We start from the raw sequence: 13638 nt of genomic DNA, 5'->3' as shown, positions 1-13638 counted from the left end.
TTGGAGCACACATTGTGTGCGTTTCTGCTGAGTGTAAGGCTGGGAGGGGCGTTGGTGGCTCAAGGGGGTCCATCGTGAACTCACAGGAACACCGCTTCGAGCTCGGTGGCATTCCTATGCGTCTCATCCCGTTCCTCCGCATCTTCACCTGCACCATTTTATTTTTCTTCTTTGGAAAATAAATCTACTTGTGGTTCCAAAGACTAACTCACCCTCAGTAACCCCCTCAGCCATGAATTCCACAAGAAGCAGCTCCCGCAGGCCCAGCGCCAAAGCTGCCTCCCCCTGCAGCCTCGGTGACTTCCCAGGTCTCTCCCTCAGGCTCTGGTGTCCCGGGTGAGCCCAGCACACGTTGGGATTTTGGTTGTCTGTTGGCCTGGCCCAACTGTCCCTGTCTCTGAGGGCAGAGCCGGGTCCCACCCCGGGACACGCCTGGGGTCACCGACCTACAGCCTCCGGGCCGAGGGTGCGGGCTTGGCGGTAGGGCCCACCCCTGTCCCCCCAGCAGCCGGGTCTCTACTTCAGGCCCAGGTCCCCGCTCCTACGCGCAGAGTCGGGAGGGGCTAACCTTTGATCCTGAGCCCGCCCATCGAGAGGGGGTGGGGGGAGGAGGGGATCAGGTTTCACGGAGAGTTGGGGGATAGGGCTGGGGGCATTCGGCCCGAAGGCTCCCCCTCTGTGCCCCATCCGGGGAAGTCTGGGGTCCAGGCCCTCGCCCCCAGTCGTGGGCGCGCGCCCCTCGCAGCCGGGTTGCGGGGAGGGAGGGTCCCGGAGGGCCGCGGCAGGGGGCGCCGGGGAGGGAGGACCAGGCGACCCGCGGCCCCGCCTCCGCCGCGCCCTCCTCCCGGGCGGGATAATTGAACGGCGCGGCCCTGGCCCAGCGTTGGCTGCCGAGGCTCGGCCGGAGCGTGGAGCCCGCGCCGCTGCCCCAGGACCGCGCCCGCGCCTTTGTCCGCCGCCGCCCGCCGCCCGCCGCCCGCCGCCCATGGAGCGCGCCGCGCCGTCGCGCCAGGTCCCGCTTCCGCTGCTGCTGCTCGGCGGCCTCGCGCTGCTGGCGGCCGGAGGTAGGGGCGTCCCGGGTCCGCCGACCCCACTTAGGGTCCCCACCCCCTCGGCCTCGCGCTCCCTGCGAGTTTCGGAACCACGGGGACTCGGAGTCCGTACGCTGCCCTGCGTGGCGCCCCCGGACAGTCACCGCCGAGGCCCCGGCGACAACCTCCCCTCCCCCACGGCCAGCTCCGGCCCTCATCTCCTACTCGGCCTGGGGACTTGTTTCAAAACCGGATTCCACCACCTCTCAAACACACCCTTCTACCCCAATCCTGGCAAATCCAGCCGTCTCCGGGGGCCCCACCCCGGGCCCTGGGGGTTCAGGGGCGCTGGCTGGGCTGGGGGCCCTCTGGCTGGGGGTTACCGAGCCCAGGGCGCCTTGCACTTGGCGCTGGAAGCTCCCTCGGGTATCTTTCCTCACTGCTTCCCGCCTCCTCCCCCAGGTAGGGGCTGTTGTACCCAGCTTTCGGATGTGAAAATTGAGCCTGTTGGGTGGGAAGCAGTCATTTCCCCAGGAGACACTGGCAGTCTTGGGATAGGGGCTGGAGAGGAAGACACGAGAAAGCCGGGGAGCAACCTGGAGGTTTTGGGGGCCATAGCTGGGAGGATCGAGGGGCTGCGGACCTGGCCACCTCCTCGCTGCCTCCCTTCTGGGACAGAGGACCCAAGGCAGTGGTTCTGCCGGGCGGTGCTCAGCGGGGACTGAGGACAGGTCACTTCCACCAGTGGCAAGGGGGATGGAGTTTCCAATAGCAGATCTGATCGATGGCCCAGACCTTAGGCCTCAACCCTGGGACTGACAGTTCCGGGACAGTGCCCACCCAGCCTGCGCTTTTCTCCCTGCTAACCCTCAAGGCCTGGTCCCTGGGGGGACCACCACGAGGTGCTGTGATCAGAGCAGCTGCTGGGTGGCAGAGCCATGACCTGTGACCTCTCTGCTGACCCATGGCTTCTCAGGGCCACTAGCCAGGCCCAGCACTCCTGGCGTCTTTGTTTCTCCGGGGGCCCGGTCCAGGGGAGTGCCCCAGACCACCCTCGGAATCCTGAGTCTTAATCCCTGGTTTAGTTGAGTTCCTTTTAACCTCTGGTGACCGCCTTTGTTAGTCAAAGGGTCACTTGTCCCGATCAGTGCTCACCGGGGGATTCCAGGAAGGGGGTTGAAAGGGGCTGGAGGGGGAGGGGAGGCGGGGAGCTGAGCTCTACACAGCTTTCTGGACTCGCTGCAGCAGAGCCCCGTGGAGCTCTGATTGTTCAGGCGGTGCTGGGCACGGCCTGGGCACCTCCTGGGGTTGGAGACGGTGTGGGGAGGCGCAGAGCTCAGTGTTGGCACCAGGAGCCTTCTCAGCCCCTGGGGTCTCCCTGGTGGCTCCTTAGAAGAGATGGAGCTTGATGCAAGGGGAGCGTGGGAAGAGGGCATTCCAGCAAGCAGCAGGCGGCCGGGTGGCTGCCAGCTGGAGGGAAAAGCCAGAGGGGCCCTGGGTGGTGGGCGGGTGGGACATCGGAGACCCCTGTTAGAAAAGGAAGGAGGCTCAGAGACCCCTGATTGTATAGATGAGGAAGCTGAGGGCCTGAGAGAAGGCGTGGTAAAACTCTCCCCGGCCCGCGAGTCTCTGCATTCTCTCTCACTGTTCTTTTCTGTCTACGGTTTGCGAACAATTTCTCCCTGTGCGTGTGTGACTGAATGAACACCCCAGGACTTGCGGGCCGGAGTGGCTCACTGCGCCGCTGATCCTTTTCCACAGAGAAGTTTGTAAGTGGAAGGGTTTCAAAAAGCCTCCTAATTGCACAGTTCGATAAAAACAGCTGGATGTCCCGTGGGCCTTTTGTTTCTTTTGGGAAGAAGTGTCTTTGAGTTTCAGCAAGTTTAATCAGGTACGGTTTGGGAAGGGGCTTTGAGAGACTGCCTGGCCCCTGTGTGCAGCTGTGAGGCCCCCGGAGCCCTGTATGTAAGGACACAAGTGGCACCACCCCTGCTCTCCGAGAGCTGTGGGGCTGCAGACGGTGAGCCTGTTAGCTGATCTGCAGAAACTCCTTTGGTGACGGCCACTTAAATGGAGAAGGGCGCTGATCTTTCTTGCCAAAGGGCCGAGAGGAGCCGCCTGTCTGTCCTGCGTCTGTCCGTCCCGTTGGGCTTTACTGAGAGCTGGGTGGGAGGGAGAGGAGAGGAGGAGGTGTTAGGAAAAGACGATTGTGTTTTCTCCAAAGCTTTCTTGGCCTCTGGCTGCGGCTGGGCAGCATTTCCAACTGATTAAAAGAAAGTTGGGAGGGAGAACAAAGACCAGGGAGGACTTGGCTTGAAAACATGTGGTCTGTGCCGCCACTCCTGGAAATTTCCCAGTCAGGAGGTGGGGTTCAGGGCACCCAATGCGTGAAGATGAGACTCTGTGCCCTGGGGGTCAGCTCTGGGGCCTCTCCTGCCACACCCACAGCTCTAGCTCACACCCTGCTCCTGGGCCCCGCTCCTGGCCCTGCTGAGGGACCCCAACTCAGGGCTGCATTTGCCACCCCTGCAGGTGTGTGGGGCAGGAGGAGGGGCACGCGGCTGACTCACGTTCAGGTGCTGGAGGCTCCACAGGCCTTGTGAGACTAGAAATCAGTTTGCATCAGAAAAAGCCACGATATGCTTTGGTGGTTTTCTCATTTGTAAAATGAAGAGAACAAAAACCTACTTCTTCGGTTGCCTTGAGGATTAAGAGAGAGAACCTAGGATGGTGTCTACCATGGCAGCTATATTATTATTATTTTATTTTTGAGACAGAGTTTCGCTCTTGTCGTCCAGGCTGGAGTACAATGCCATGATCTCGACTCACTGCGACCTCTGCCTCCCGGGTTCAAGCAATTCTCCTGCCTCAGCCTCCCCAGCAACTGGGATTACAGGCGCCCGCCACCACGCCCAGCTAATTTTTGTATTTTTAGTGGAGACAGCGTTTCACCATGTTGGCCAGGCTGGTCTCGAACTCCTGACCTCTGGTGATCCACCTGCCTCGGCCTCCCAAAGTGCTGGGATTACTGGCATGAGCCACCGTGCTGGCCAGCAGCTCTATTATTAATGTTAGCCATTATTCCTGTTGTCCCCTTCCCTAGGAAGTGTTGGCACCAGGTGCTTTCGCAGGCCTTGGGGGCTCCCTGGAAGCTCTTTGGAGGAGATGGGGCTAGATGTGAGGGGAGCACGGGAAGAGCATGATTCTGCCAACACCCCAGAATCATTCTCCCCAAGATGCCTCTGAATGTTCTACTACTGCTGAATTTCCCAGCCAGGCGCTGAGAAGAAGGCCCCATGGGGCTACAGGACTGGCAGCTGTCAGTGCCAAACCCGTGTCGGGAAAGGTGGTGTTCTTAGCCGTTCGGTCATTCATTCACAAAGGGAAAGCTCAGTGCTAGACACTGCTCTATGTCTTGTGGCTATGGCAGGAAAGGAGAGATACCTGGTCCCGCCCCCCGCCCCCCACCGCCCATGCAACTCACATTCCCTAGGAGATCCAGAAAAATGAACTGAGCCCTACTGGCAGAGTCAGGGAAGACTTCCTGGAGGAAGCGGCATGCAAACTGGGAACCTGAGGAGGAAAAGGCAGTGGCTAAGTCTGTGGGTGGGGCTGGGAGGATGGGGGAAAGGGTGTTCCTGGCAGGGGAAATGGCAGGGCCAAAGACCTGGAAGGAACAGAAAACATGAGACTTCCAGGGAAACCCCCTCCTTCTACCCCCTTCCAGTTCCTTCCAGTTCCACCAGTTCCTTCCAGCTCCTTCCAGTTCCTTCCAGCTCCTTCCAGTTCCACCCCCTCCTCACCACTGGGGGGACTGTGCTGTCTAGCGACTTCTCCAGCAGCTTCCCCGACCTGGTGAGACTTTAAAGCTGGGCTCTGAGCACTGGGCACCTGGGCAGGGCCGCTTTTCAGGTGAAGTTTATTAGAACAGTTCTAAGAAGGCGTGTAGTTATTTTGCCAGCATATTTTATACAACAAGATTTTCCTTTTGCAGAATAGCAAATCATAACAATTTGATGAATGAATCCTTTTGTAGGCCCCATATGGTTCCAGTTTCCTTGTAATGATCTCACATGTGGCCCCATAACTGAACAGGGTGGGAGTGGGGAACCATTGTGTCAACTTCCCTGGGATCGGAGACCCCCTCAGGCTGGAGGGGAGCTCAGGGCTGGCTAAGTCATCTGCCGCAAGTCACCCAAGTCACCCAGCGAGGAGCGGGGCTGGGGCTGGGCCTAAAGCTGGGCTGTGCCCCACCTCCTTTAACCCCACAGTGGTCCTAACTAGAGGCTAGGGTGGGAGGGAGCAGGACGCCCGTCACCCTAGCTGCTTACAGGTTATTTGCGGGTTACTACACTGTGCGGAGCCAACTTTAGAAGGGGGTTAGGAAGCTGTGTGTTGGTCCCAATTCTGAAAGTGCCTGAAGAGATCTCGATGACACCCACAAACTCTCTGCCTCTGTTTCCTTCACTATGAGATGTGAAGGTCCTCTGGGTAATTATTATAGGTGAAATGCTTTACATTTAGTAATGAATGTCGTCTTCTCAGCAGCCCTACGAAATAGGTGATCCAGCGTTGTTTTGAACCTGTTTTTATTTTTTTATTATTATTTTTGAGATGGGGTCTCACTCTGCTGGCCAGACTGGAGGGCAGTGGTGTGATCTCGGCTCACTGCAACCTCCACCTCCTGGATTCAAACCATTCTCCTGCCTCAGCCTCCTGAGTAGCTGGGACTACAGGCGTGCGCCACCACATCTGGCTAATTTTTGTATTTTTAGTAGAGATGGAGTTTCACCACGTTGGCCAGACTGGTCTCGAACTCCTGACCTCAAGTGATCTACCCGCCTCGGCCTCCCAAAGTATTGGGATTACAGGTGTGAGCCACTGCGCCTGGCCCTATTTTTCCTTTTGGATCCCGTCACCCACTGAGTGAAAAGGTCCTGTGAGTTTTGCTACCTAGGTATGAAGCCTGGCTTCTTGTTTTGGCCTAGAACTCCTCTGTGGACCCACACAGTGCCATTCCTGAGAGCCATTGATGCGTGTGGTGGGTTGAGGATGGAAACCCAACACCTGTACACCCAGCGTGGTCTCCCCACAGCATGGGGACTCGCCCCTTCATGCCCCACCCCTGCCCCAGATCACCTGTGTTACTTAGCTATGCCCTCACCCTAGCCCTGCAAAGGAGGTGCTGTCATTGTCCCCCTCATCAATGGGGCGACATGGAGGCCCAGAGAGTCCAGGTAGCAAGCCCGTGGGCGCACAGCTGCTAAGTGGCAGCACCAGGATTCGAGCTTGGGCAGCTTGGCCCTGATGCCATACCCCTCACCAGCACACTGGACAGCCTCATGTATCTGTTTTTTTTTTTTCTGAGATGTAATCTCGCACTGTCATGGGCGCGATCTCGGCTCACTGCAACCTCCGCCTCCCAGGTTCAAGCAATCCTCCTGCCTCAGCCTCCTGAGTAGCTGGGATTACAGGCGCCCGCCATCATGCCCAGCTAATTTTTTGTATTTTTAGTAGAGACGGGTTTTCAGTATGTTGGCCAGGGTGGTCCTGACCTCGTGATCTGCCCACCTCAGCCTCCCAAAGTGCTGGGATTACAGGTGTGAGCCACCACGCCCGGCCAGCCTCACGCACCTTTAGAAGACTTGAATCTTTAAGTCTAGTTCAGGGGGAAGCCTATTTCCTTTGGAGTGTGATGGTGGGGTGTGTGTGAGCTTTGGAGTCACAGCTGGATCTGAAGCCTGCTTTTGCAGAGGCTGCATGGCCTCGGGCAACTCGGTGATTCTCTCTTTGCCCCCTTTCATAGAATAGCTAGGATCACGTGAGCTCATTTGTGCATTCATTCATTCACAGACGTTTATTGAATGACTGCTCAGGGCAGGCATGGGGGCAGGATGCAGAATGAGACTGTCTGGCTTAGCCTCGTGGCACTAAGTACAGAGTTAATTATTTGTGCCAAGTGCTGGGCAGCTCAGGGTACAAAGAGACCATGCAAGAAAGAAAACATATATGTCCCATGTGCATACGTGTGTATGTGCATATGTGTGTGCATTGGCAGTAGTTAGGGAGGACTTCCTGGAGGAAGGGATCTTTGAGCCGGTGTGGCATGAACAAGCTGGCCTGAGGAGAGCAAGTGTCCTGAGACCCTCCAGCCTGTGACGCTCCAGGTTCCAAATGCCAGGTGCGTAGGATGCATGACAGGTGGCCAGAGCAGCGAGAGGAACACCGGGGGAGATGCGTCCTGGAAGCCCAGGAGGCCCTTGGAGCAGGGTGGGATGTTGCAGAAGGATGAGGGTGCCCCTCTGTACACTGGGCTGATGTAGGAAGTTGCTGCCTGGGCCAGAGCTGCCTGGAGGGAGCTGTGGGGAGAATGCTTCTCACTTTCCCAGAGAGGTGTCTTCTGCTCCTTCCCTCTTGCTGCCTTCTCCCGGCTGGTTCACCACCCAAGACCCCTGTCATCTCTGTGACAGATGCTGGGAGCAGGCTCAGCAGTGGACACAGGCAGGTCTTGTGTTGAGTATGGGGCCAGGAGCCCTAAGAGCAGGCTCCAGTTTGTCCTGCTTCCTCCTTCAGAGGCCAGGTGGCCTTGGAGAGGGCACACAAGTCTGTCCTCATCCTGGACCTGTAAGGGATGCAGGGACATAGGCCAATCTGGCTGGATCCCTGCTGGCTTCCCAGGCTTGGAGGGGCAGGGCGCAGGTGGGGGTTGGGAGTAGTCGCCCAGTCCTGTTTGGCTGGAACTTTCCATCAGAGTCTCTGTGGTTGACATCTCGTTGCATTTCAGGCTTTTTGGTACCTTGGTTCTGGACACCACGGAGGCCACTCCAACTCTTTGCTGTAGCTTTAGACAACGCTATGAGGCAGGTGGGGCGGGGGCATGATCCTTTTGGGTGGTGAGTCCAGGAGGCACAGGGAACAAAGCCTCAAGCTCTCATTCACTTTTCAAAACTCCTGATGCCCTCAGCTGCCTCTGAGTGTTTGAGCTTGAGCAGAGGAAATCAAGGAAATTGAGGCTGGCTTCTCATCACATGCCCTTTCTTCATCCCCAGCTATTCACGGAGCTTTGCAACTTTTAAAATATCCTCGTTTGCCCGATGAGGATATTAAAATAAAAAAATAGACACCTAATCAACCACCATCTCGTATCGAAACAACTTCATAGAGGTAGGGAACATTTTGATGCCCCGGATTTTGGAAGGACGCGGTCTCACAATAAAAGACAGCATTGTAGATGGAATCGGGCAGGCTTTGTAGAGGTCCCTGGGTCCTGCTTTGATTTCACCCTATTTTGTTGCAACCCAGTGGAAATTTTGTCAGAGCAATGCCTGTACACGGGGTGGGATTTGGGAAGCCTGCTCTTAACTGCAGGCGAAATCCTCCATTCCTCCATTTACCCTCCATCTGCAGAACTTTTCATATTCCCAAACTCCATTCCGTTTGTAAATGAAAAAACTGAGGCCCGGCCTTGCTCCAGGTGGGAAAACTCTCAGCCGTGAGATCAGAAGCAGATTCCAGGCCTCTGGGTTCCCAGCCCCCAGTCTCCCCTCTGTGACAATCTGCATGGTCAGCAACCTGGGTATTAAGATCCTAGTGGCTCACGGGCTTCCAGGAATGGGATCAGACATTGCCCAAAGCTTCTGCGATGTTTACAGCTAGCGGGCTGACGTTCTGGAAGCTTCCACCCAAGGAGTGGTACAGAATCTCTCTGAGCATCTGTATTCTTAGAAAGAGCACGTGGCCATATCCTTCCCAGGCGTCTAGGGCATGGTCCCTGCAGGCCATGTGACCTGTTTCTCTGCATGCCTTGGAACCTGGGGCATGCCACTGATCTATACCATAATCTTTATGGACGCTTAAGTCACCTGGAAAAAATGTAGTTTTAGCAGCTGTCCCAGGCAACAAACGGTATCTGAGGCCTGTGAACTGAGCCATCTCCGTCCAGTTACTCTGGCAGGCATGTCTCTCTCCTGAAGAGAGGTGGTGGACGTGGTGGCGTATTGGCCGTTGGGCACCGTGTCAGCCTGGAGGAGTGTGTGGTTCCTTTGAAAAAGAATGTTCTCCCTATCCTGGCGCGCGGTAACTTTTCCCTTTGTTTAATTGTGAAGCTTCTGTTTTTTCTTGTGGTCAGTGCGCTGATGTAAGCACTTTTCCTGGATTGTCTCATCAGTCTTCCCCCATGCTTTTTTTTTTTGAGACAGAGTTTCACTCTTGTTGCCCAGGCTGGAGTGCAATGGCACAATCTCAGCTCACTGCAACCTCAGCCTCCCGAGTAGCTGGGATTACAGGCATACGTCACCACGCCTGGCTAATTTTGTATTTTTAGTAGAGACGGGGTTTCTCCATGTTGGTCAGGCTGGTCTCAAATTCCCAACCTCAGGTGATCCTCCTGCCTCCTCTGGATCTGGAGGTTGCAGCTCACTGCAACCTCTGCCTCCCGGGTTCAAGTGATTCTCCTGCCTCAGCCTCCCTAGTAGCTGGGATTATAGGTGTGAGCCACCACGCCTGGCTTTTTTTTTTTTTTTTTTTTTTTTTTTTTGACAGTCTCACTCTCACCCAGTATGGAGTGCAGTGGTTCGATCTCGGCTTACTGCAACCTCTGCCTCCCGGGCTCAAGCGATTCTCTCGCCTCAGCCTCCTGAGTAGCTGGGATTTCAGGCGCCTGCCAGCTAATTTTTGTATTTTTAGTGGAGACAGCGTTTCACCATGTTGGCCAGGCTGGTCTCGAACTCCTGGCCTGAAGTGATGACTGCCCACTTCGGCCTCCCAAAGCTCTGGGATTACACGCGTGAGCCAGCGCTCCCGGCTTCTTCCCCCATTTTTACAGATGAAGGAAATGAGGCACCCTGAGTCTTAGTAAGGGAGAGAGCCAGATTCAAGGCTGAGCAGTTTTAACCTGCAGTGTTGCCTTCCCTGGGAACGTTCGAGTTGAAGGTTAACAAGATTTTGAGAGAGTTTGCTCTTGGTTTATATCTAATATTATGCTTTGGATCTAACTCACGTGGTCAGAGGCAGGGTCAGATTGAGACTGGTTGATTGAGACTCCTGAGAAACAACAGGAAATGGTCTGGGAGAGAAGATTCTAGGTCCCCTGAGGCCCTGCTTCTCTCTTGAGCCCCCACATCCCAGCGTGGAGTTTCCAGCGAGTGCCTGTTCGGCTTGGGTGGGTGTCCAGTGTGGGACTGGTCAGAGGTAATTTTTGGATCTCAGACCTGCTCACAGCTGTCGGTGGTCGGGGATAGAAGAAGCAGGCATGGCTTCGTTTGGCCAACATTACCCTCCTGACTCACAGTGTTCCAGGGCTGCTCGGATGCCCTAGGGTTTGTGTACAAATGGTCTTGACTTTACACCCTTCTGAAGGTGGGGGGTCTGACTGATTAGGCACTTGGTTGGATGCTGTCGACCCCTGCAGAACTCTTGGTAGCCATGAGGTGTGGAGTTGGCGTGGGGGATCTTTTAGCCCCAGTCCCCTCTTTGCCCCCGCCCCAGCCTGGCTGAGGGTCCTGGGCAGGCACTGAGAAGGCACCACATGGGGTAGTACTTGATGAGCAGGTGGGTAGGAGAGTGAGGTGGGAGGTGCCTCCGTGGGCCTCAGATGGTCCCCAGCCTGTGTGATGGGGCAGTGAAGCTCAGGACATCCGGTGTTTGGATATCCACAGGTGACCCGATCCCCAGGTAAATGAGCAACTGGAAGTGCCTGCAGGGATGCTGGAGGCACAGCCGGGGTGGGGCTGGACCTCAGGCCCTTCCCCACCCCCATCTCCCCACCCTCACAGGACACACCGGGTAGCTAAGATCCTTGTTTTTAGGATTTTTGTTTGTTTTGAGATGGGGTCTCCCCCTGTCCCCCAGGCTGGAGTGCAGTGTTGCAATCATGGCCCACTGCAACCTTGAACTCCTGGGCTCAAGCCATCCTCCCACCTCTGCCTTCCAAAGTGCTGGGATCACAGGCCTGAGCCGCGATGCCTGGCCTTTTGTTGTTGTTGTTCTTTTAAAGTTGTTAAGTCATCTTTATTTTGGTTGCAAAGTTGCAAGCTGTTTTTTACTGAACATTTTAAGTCCCATTTGAAGTTTCATAGCTTGCCATGTAAACCATTGCATACATGGTCAAACTGCGGTACAGAACATTCTGAAATACAATCTATTAAATTAATTCACTTGACACTGTTCAGATTACTGCATGAAAACAACATTGATTGAAGAAGGCAAGTAAATCAATGGGCAAAACATCTGATTGCTTTCATAATGCAGGATGTTACAAGATGGCCAACAAACACTAAATTATTTTGCTTAAGAAATGTACTTTTTATTGTGGTAAAATATGTGTCACATAGGATGTGTGCCATTTTAACCATTTCCTTTTTTTTTTTTTTTTTTGAGACAGAGTCTCACTCTGTCGCCCAGGCTGGAGTGCAGTGGCGTAATCCCTGCTCACTGCATCCTTTACCTCCCAGGTTCCAGTGATTCTGCTGTCTCTCAGCCTCCTGAGTAGCTGGGATTGCAAGCGCACCCCACCAAACCCGGCTAATTGTAGCTGGGATTACAGGCATGAGCCACTGCGCCCGGCCCATTTTAACCATTTCTAAGTGTACGGTCCAATGGTATTAAACACAGTCACATTACTGTACAGTCATCACCACCCTCCATCTCCAGAACTTTTCACATTCCCAAACTGTTAAATACTAACTCTCCGTCCTCCCTCCCCCAGCCTTTGGCACCTATCCTTCTACTTCCTGTCTTTGACAAATTCCGTACAGATTTAACTCCTCTAGGGACCTCATAGGTACTCTTGTCCTGGGTCACTGTACCTGCCTTACTGGCCTTTCTTGATTTTCATAACCAGAGTAAAGCTTGTTTATTTTATTTTGTGACGGAGTCTTGCTCTGTTACCCAGGTTGGAGTGCAGTGGTGTGATCTTGGCTCACTGCAACCTCTGCTTCCCAGGTTCAAGTGATTCTTCTGCCTCAGCTTCCTAAGTAGCTGAGACTACAGGCGTGCACCACCATGCCTGGCTAATTTTTGTATTTTTAGTAGAAACAGGATTTCACCATGTTGGTCAGGCTGGTCTCGAACTCCTGACCTCATGATCCACCCACCTCAACCTGTTGGGATTACAGGCGTGAGCCACCGCACCCGGCCAAGCTTGTTTATTTAAAAGGGGACAGAGACAACTTTTTTTCCTTTCTAATCAGAATGTGTCTTGGAAAGGATATGTCTGAGGGATGGGAGTGGGGTTGGTTTTGTGCTTGAGGGAAACTGTTCCCACCCTGTCCCACGGTAAGCTTGTAAAGAGGTCGGTGCCCTTGTTTTGGAACACAAGTTAATGACACACCTTTTCTTGTGTGGGCTACACACATCTTTAACCTGCTGCTGATAGTACTTTTGTTGGCATCTGGAGCCATGATGCCAGGCCCCTCTTCCTGAAGCTCAGTTTTCCTTGAATGGGTGGGAGGTAACCAGTGCTGAGCCCACCAGGGAAATCGAGGCATATCTCCAAGGCTAAGAAACGCAGTTCTGTAGCCTCAGCCACTCCCCGACCCCCAGCTCATCCCTGGCCTTTGCCGAAATTCTAACGAGCCCCGTATTTTGTGTGGGTGGGCTCTGACCCCTAAGGATTTTCCTGGGGGTCACTGCCTCCATCCCCTGGGATGATGGAGGAGGAGGAGGCTTGTTTGTGGGGCAGAGGATCCTGCCCCAGCAGCCTTTGCATGTCAAGAGTGGTCTTGCTGATGGGGCCCCTTCCCCTGGCTCTGTTTAACCGGTGCTTACTGAGCCATGATGTTTGTGCTGGGCATGGGCAGGTGCGACATGGACAGTGAGAGGAGGAAGACACCATCTCTGGCCCCCAAAGGCGGTTTTAATTCAGGAGGAGCAAGAAAGAACAGTGTTGGAGGCTGCCAGGACTGAGCCTGATGCCAGAACCCAGGGCCCAGGACCCGTGGGTGAGAGCAGTGGGCAGGAGGGCGTGGAGGCCACTGAGCCCTGTGAGGAGCTGGCCGCACACTGGTTTGTGGTGGGTGCAGCACAGCCTGGGTGGGAACAGGGACACCTTAATATTTATGTTCATGTCACTGGTGACTTGACGCTTTTCAGCTTCCTCTGTTCTTAATTCCATGTGGAGCCCAGGCAGGATGATAGCAGAATGAATGGAAGGGGTCGAGGGGTGAGAGCCGGTGAATGAGAGTGGCCTTGTCTGTAGGCCCATGTGGGTCAGGGCCTGGCAGTTGATTGGTGAGTGTTACAGTGAGGATGATCGTCCCCTTCTCAGGCCCCCTCCCCATGCCTCTGCCTCGTCACCATCCAGCCTGGCCAGGGACCCTGCTCGGCTCGTCGTGGACTCTCTGATGGGGCTGTGCAGGAGCTCTCCCTTGGCTAATGATGGGGTGAGCTCAGCTTCCCTCGGGCACAGCCCCCAGATGGCTCTGCTTTGCAGAGTTCCAGCTCTGGGGCTGCTCAGAACATGGGAGCTAACTTCCGAGTTTCTGGAAGACCGAAGGACTTCACATTTGATTTTCATGGTCCTGCTGAGATTAAGGTTCACAGTGCCCAGGCTCCCCAGCAGGAAGCATTTCCAAACCATTTCTGCAGCTCTGGGTGCAGAATTCCCAAG

At 55.1% G+C, this 13638-nt stretch overlaps 1 protein-coding gene across 2 annotated transcripts in view; it reads left to right on the top strand.

The window, feature by feature from the left end:
• The first annotated feature begins 882 nt into the window (after positions 1-882).
• The window catches only part of FBLN1 (fibulin 1), a 98815-nt gene continuing 86059 nt past the window's right edge, over positions 883-13638 (top strand). For both annotated transcript variants that reach the window (XM_015150566.3, XM_015150567.3), the window contains exon 1: positions 883-1064. In XM_015150566.3, the coding sequence (XP_015006052.2) occupies positions 986-1064 (79 nt within the window). In that variant the 5' untranslated portion in view covers positions 883-985. The remainder of the gene's footprint in view (positions 1065-13638) is intronic.

This window comes from Macaca mulatta, chromosome 10, assembly GCF_049350105.2.
Source record: "Macaca mulatta isolate MMU2019108-1 chromosome 10, T2T-MMU8v2.0, whole genome shotgun sequence".
Taxonomy (NCBI): domain Eukaryota; kingdom Metazoa; phylum Chordata; class Mammalia; order Primates; family Cercopithecidae; genus Macaca; species Macaca mulatta.
This window is presented reverse-complemented; position numbering and strand designations above follow the sequence as displayed.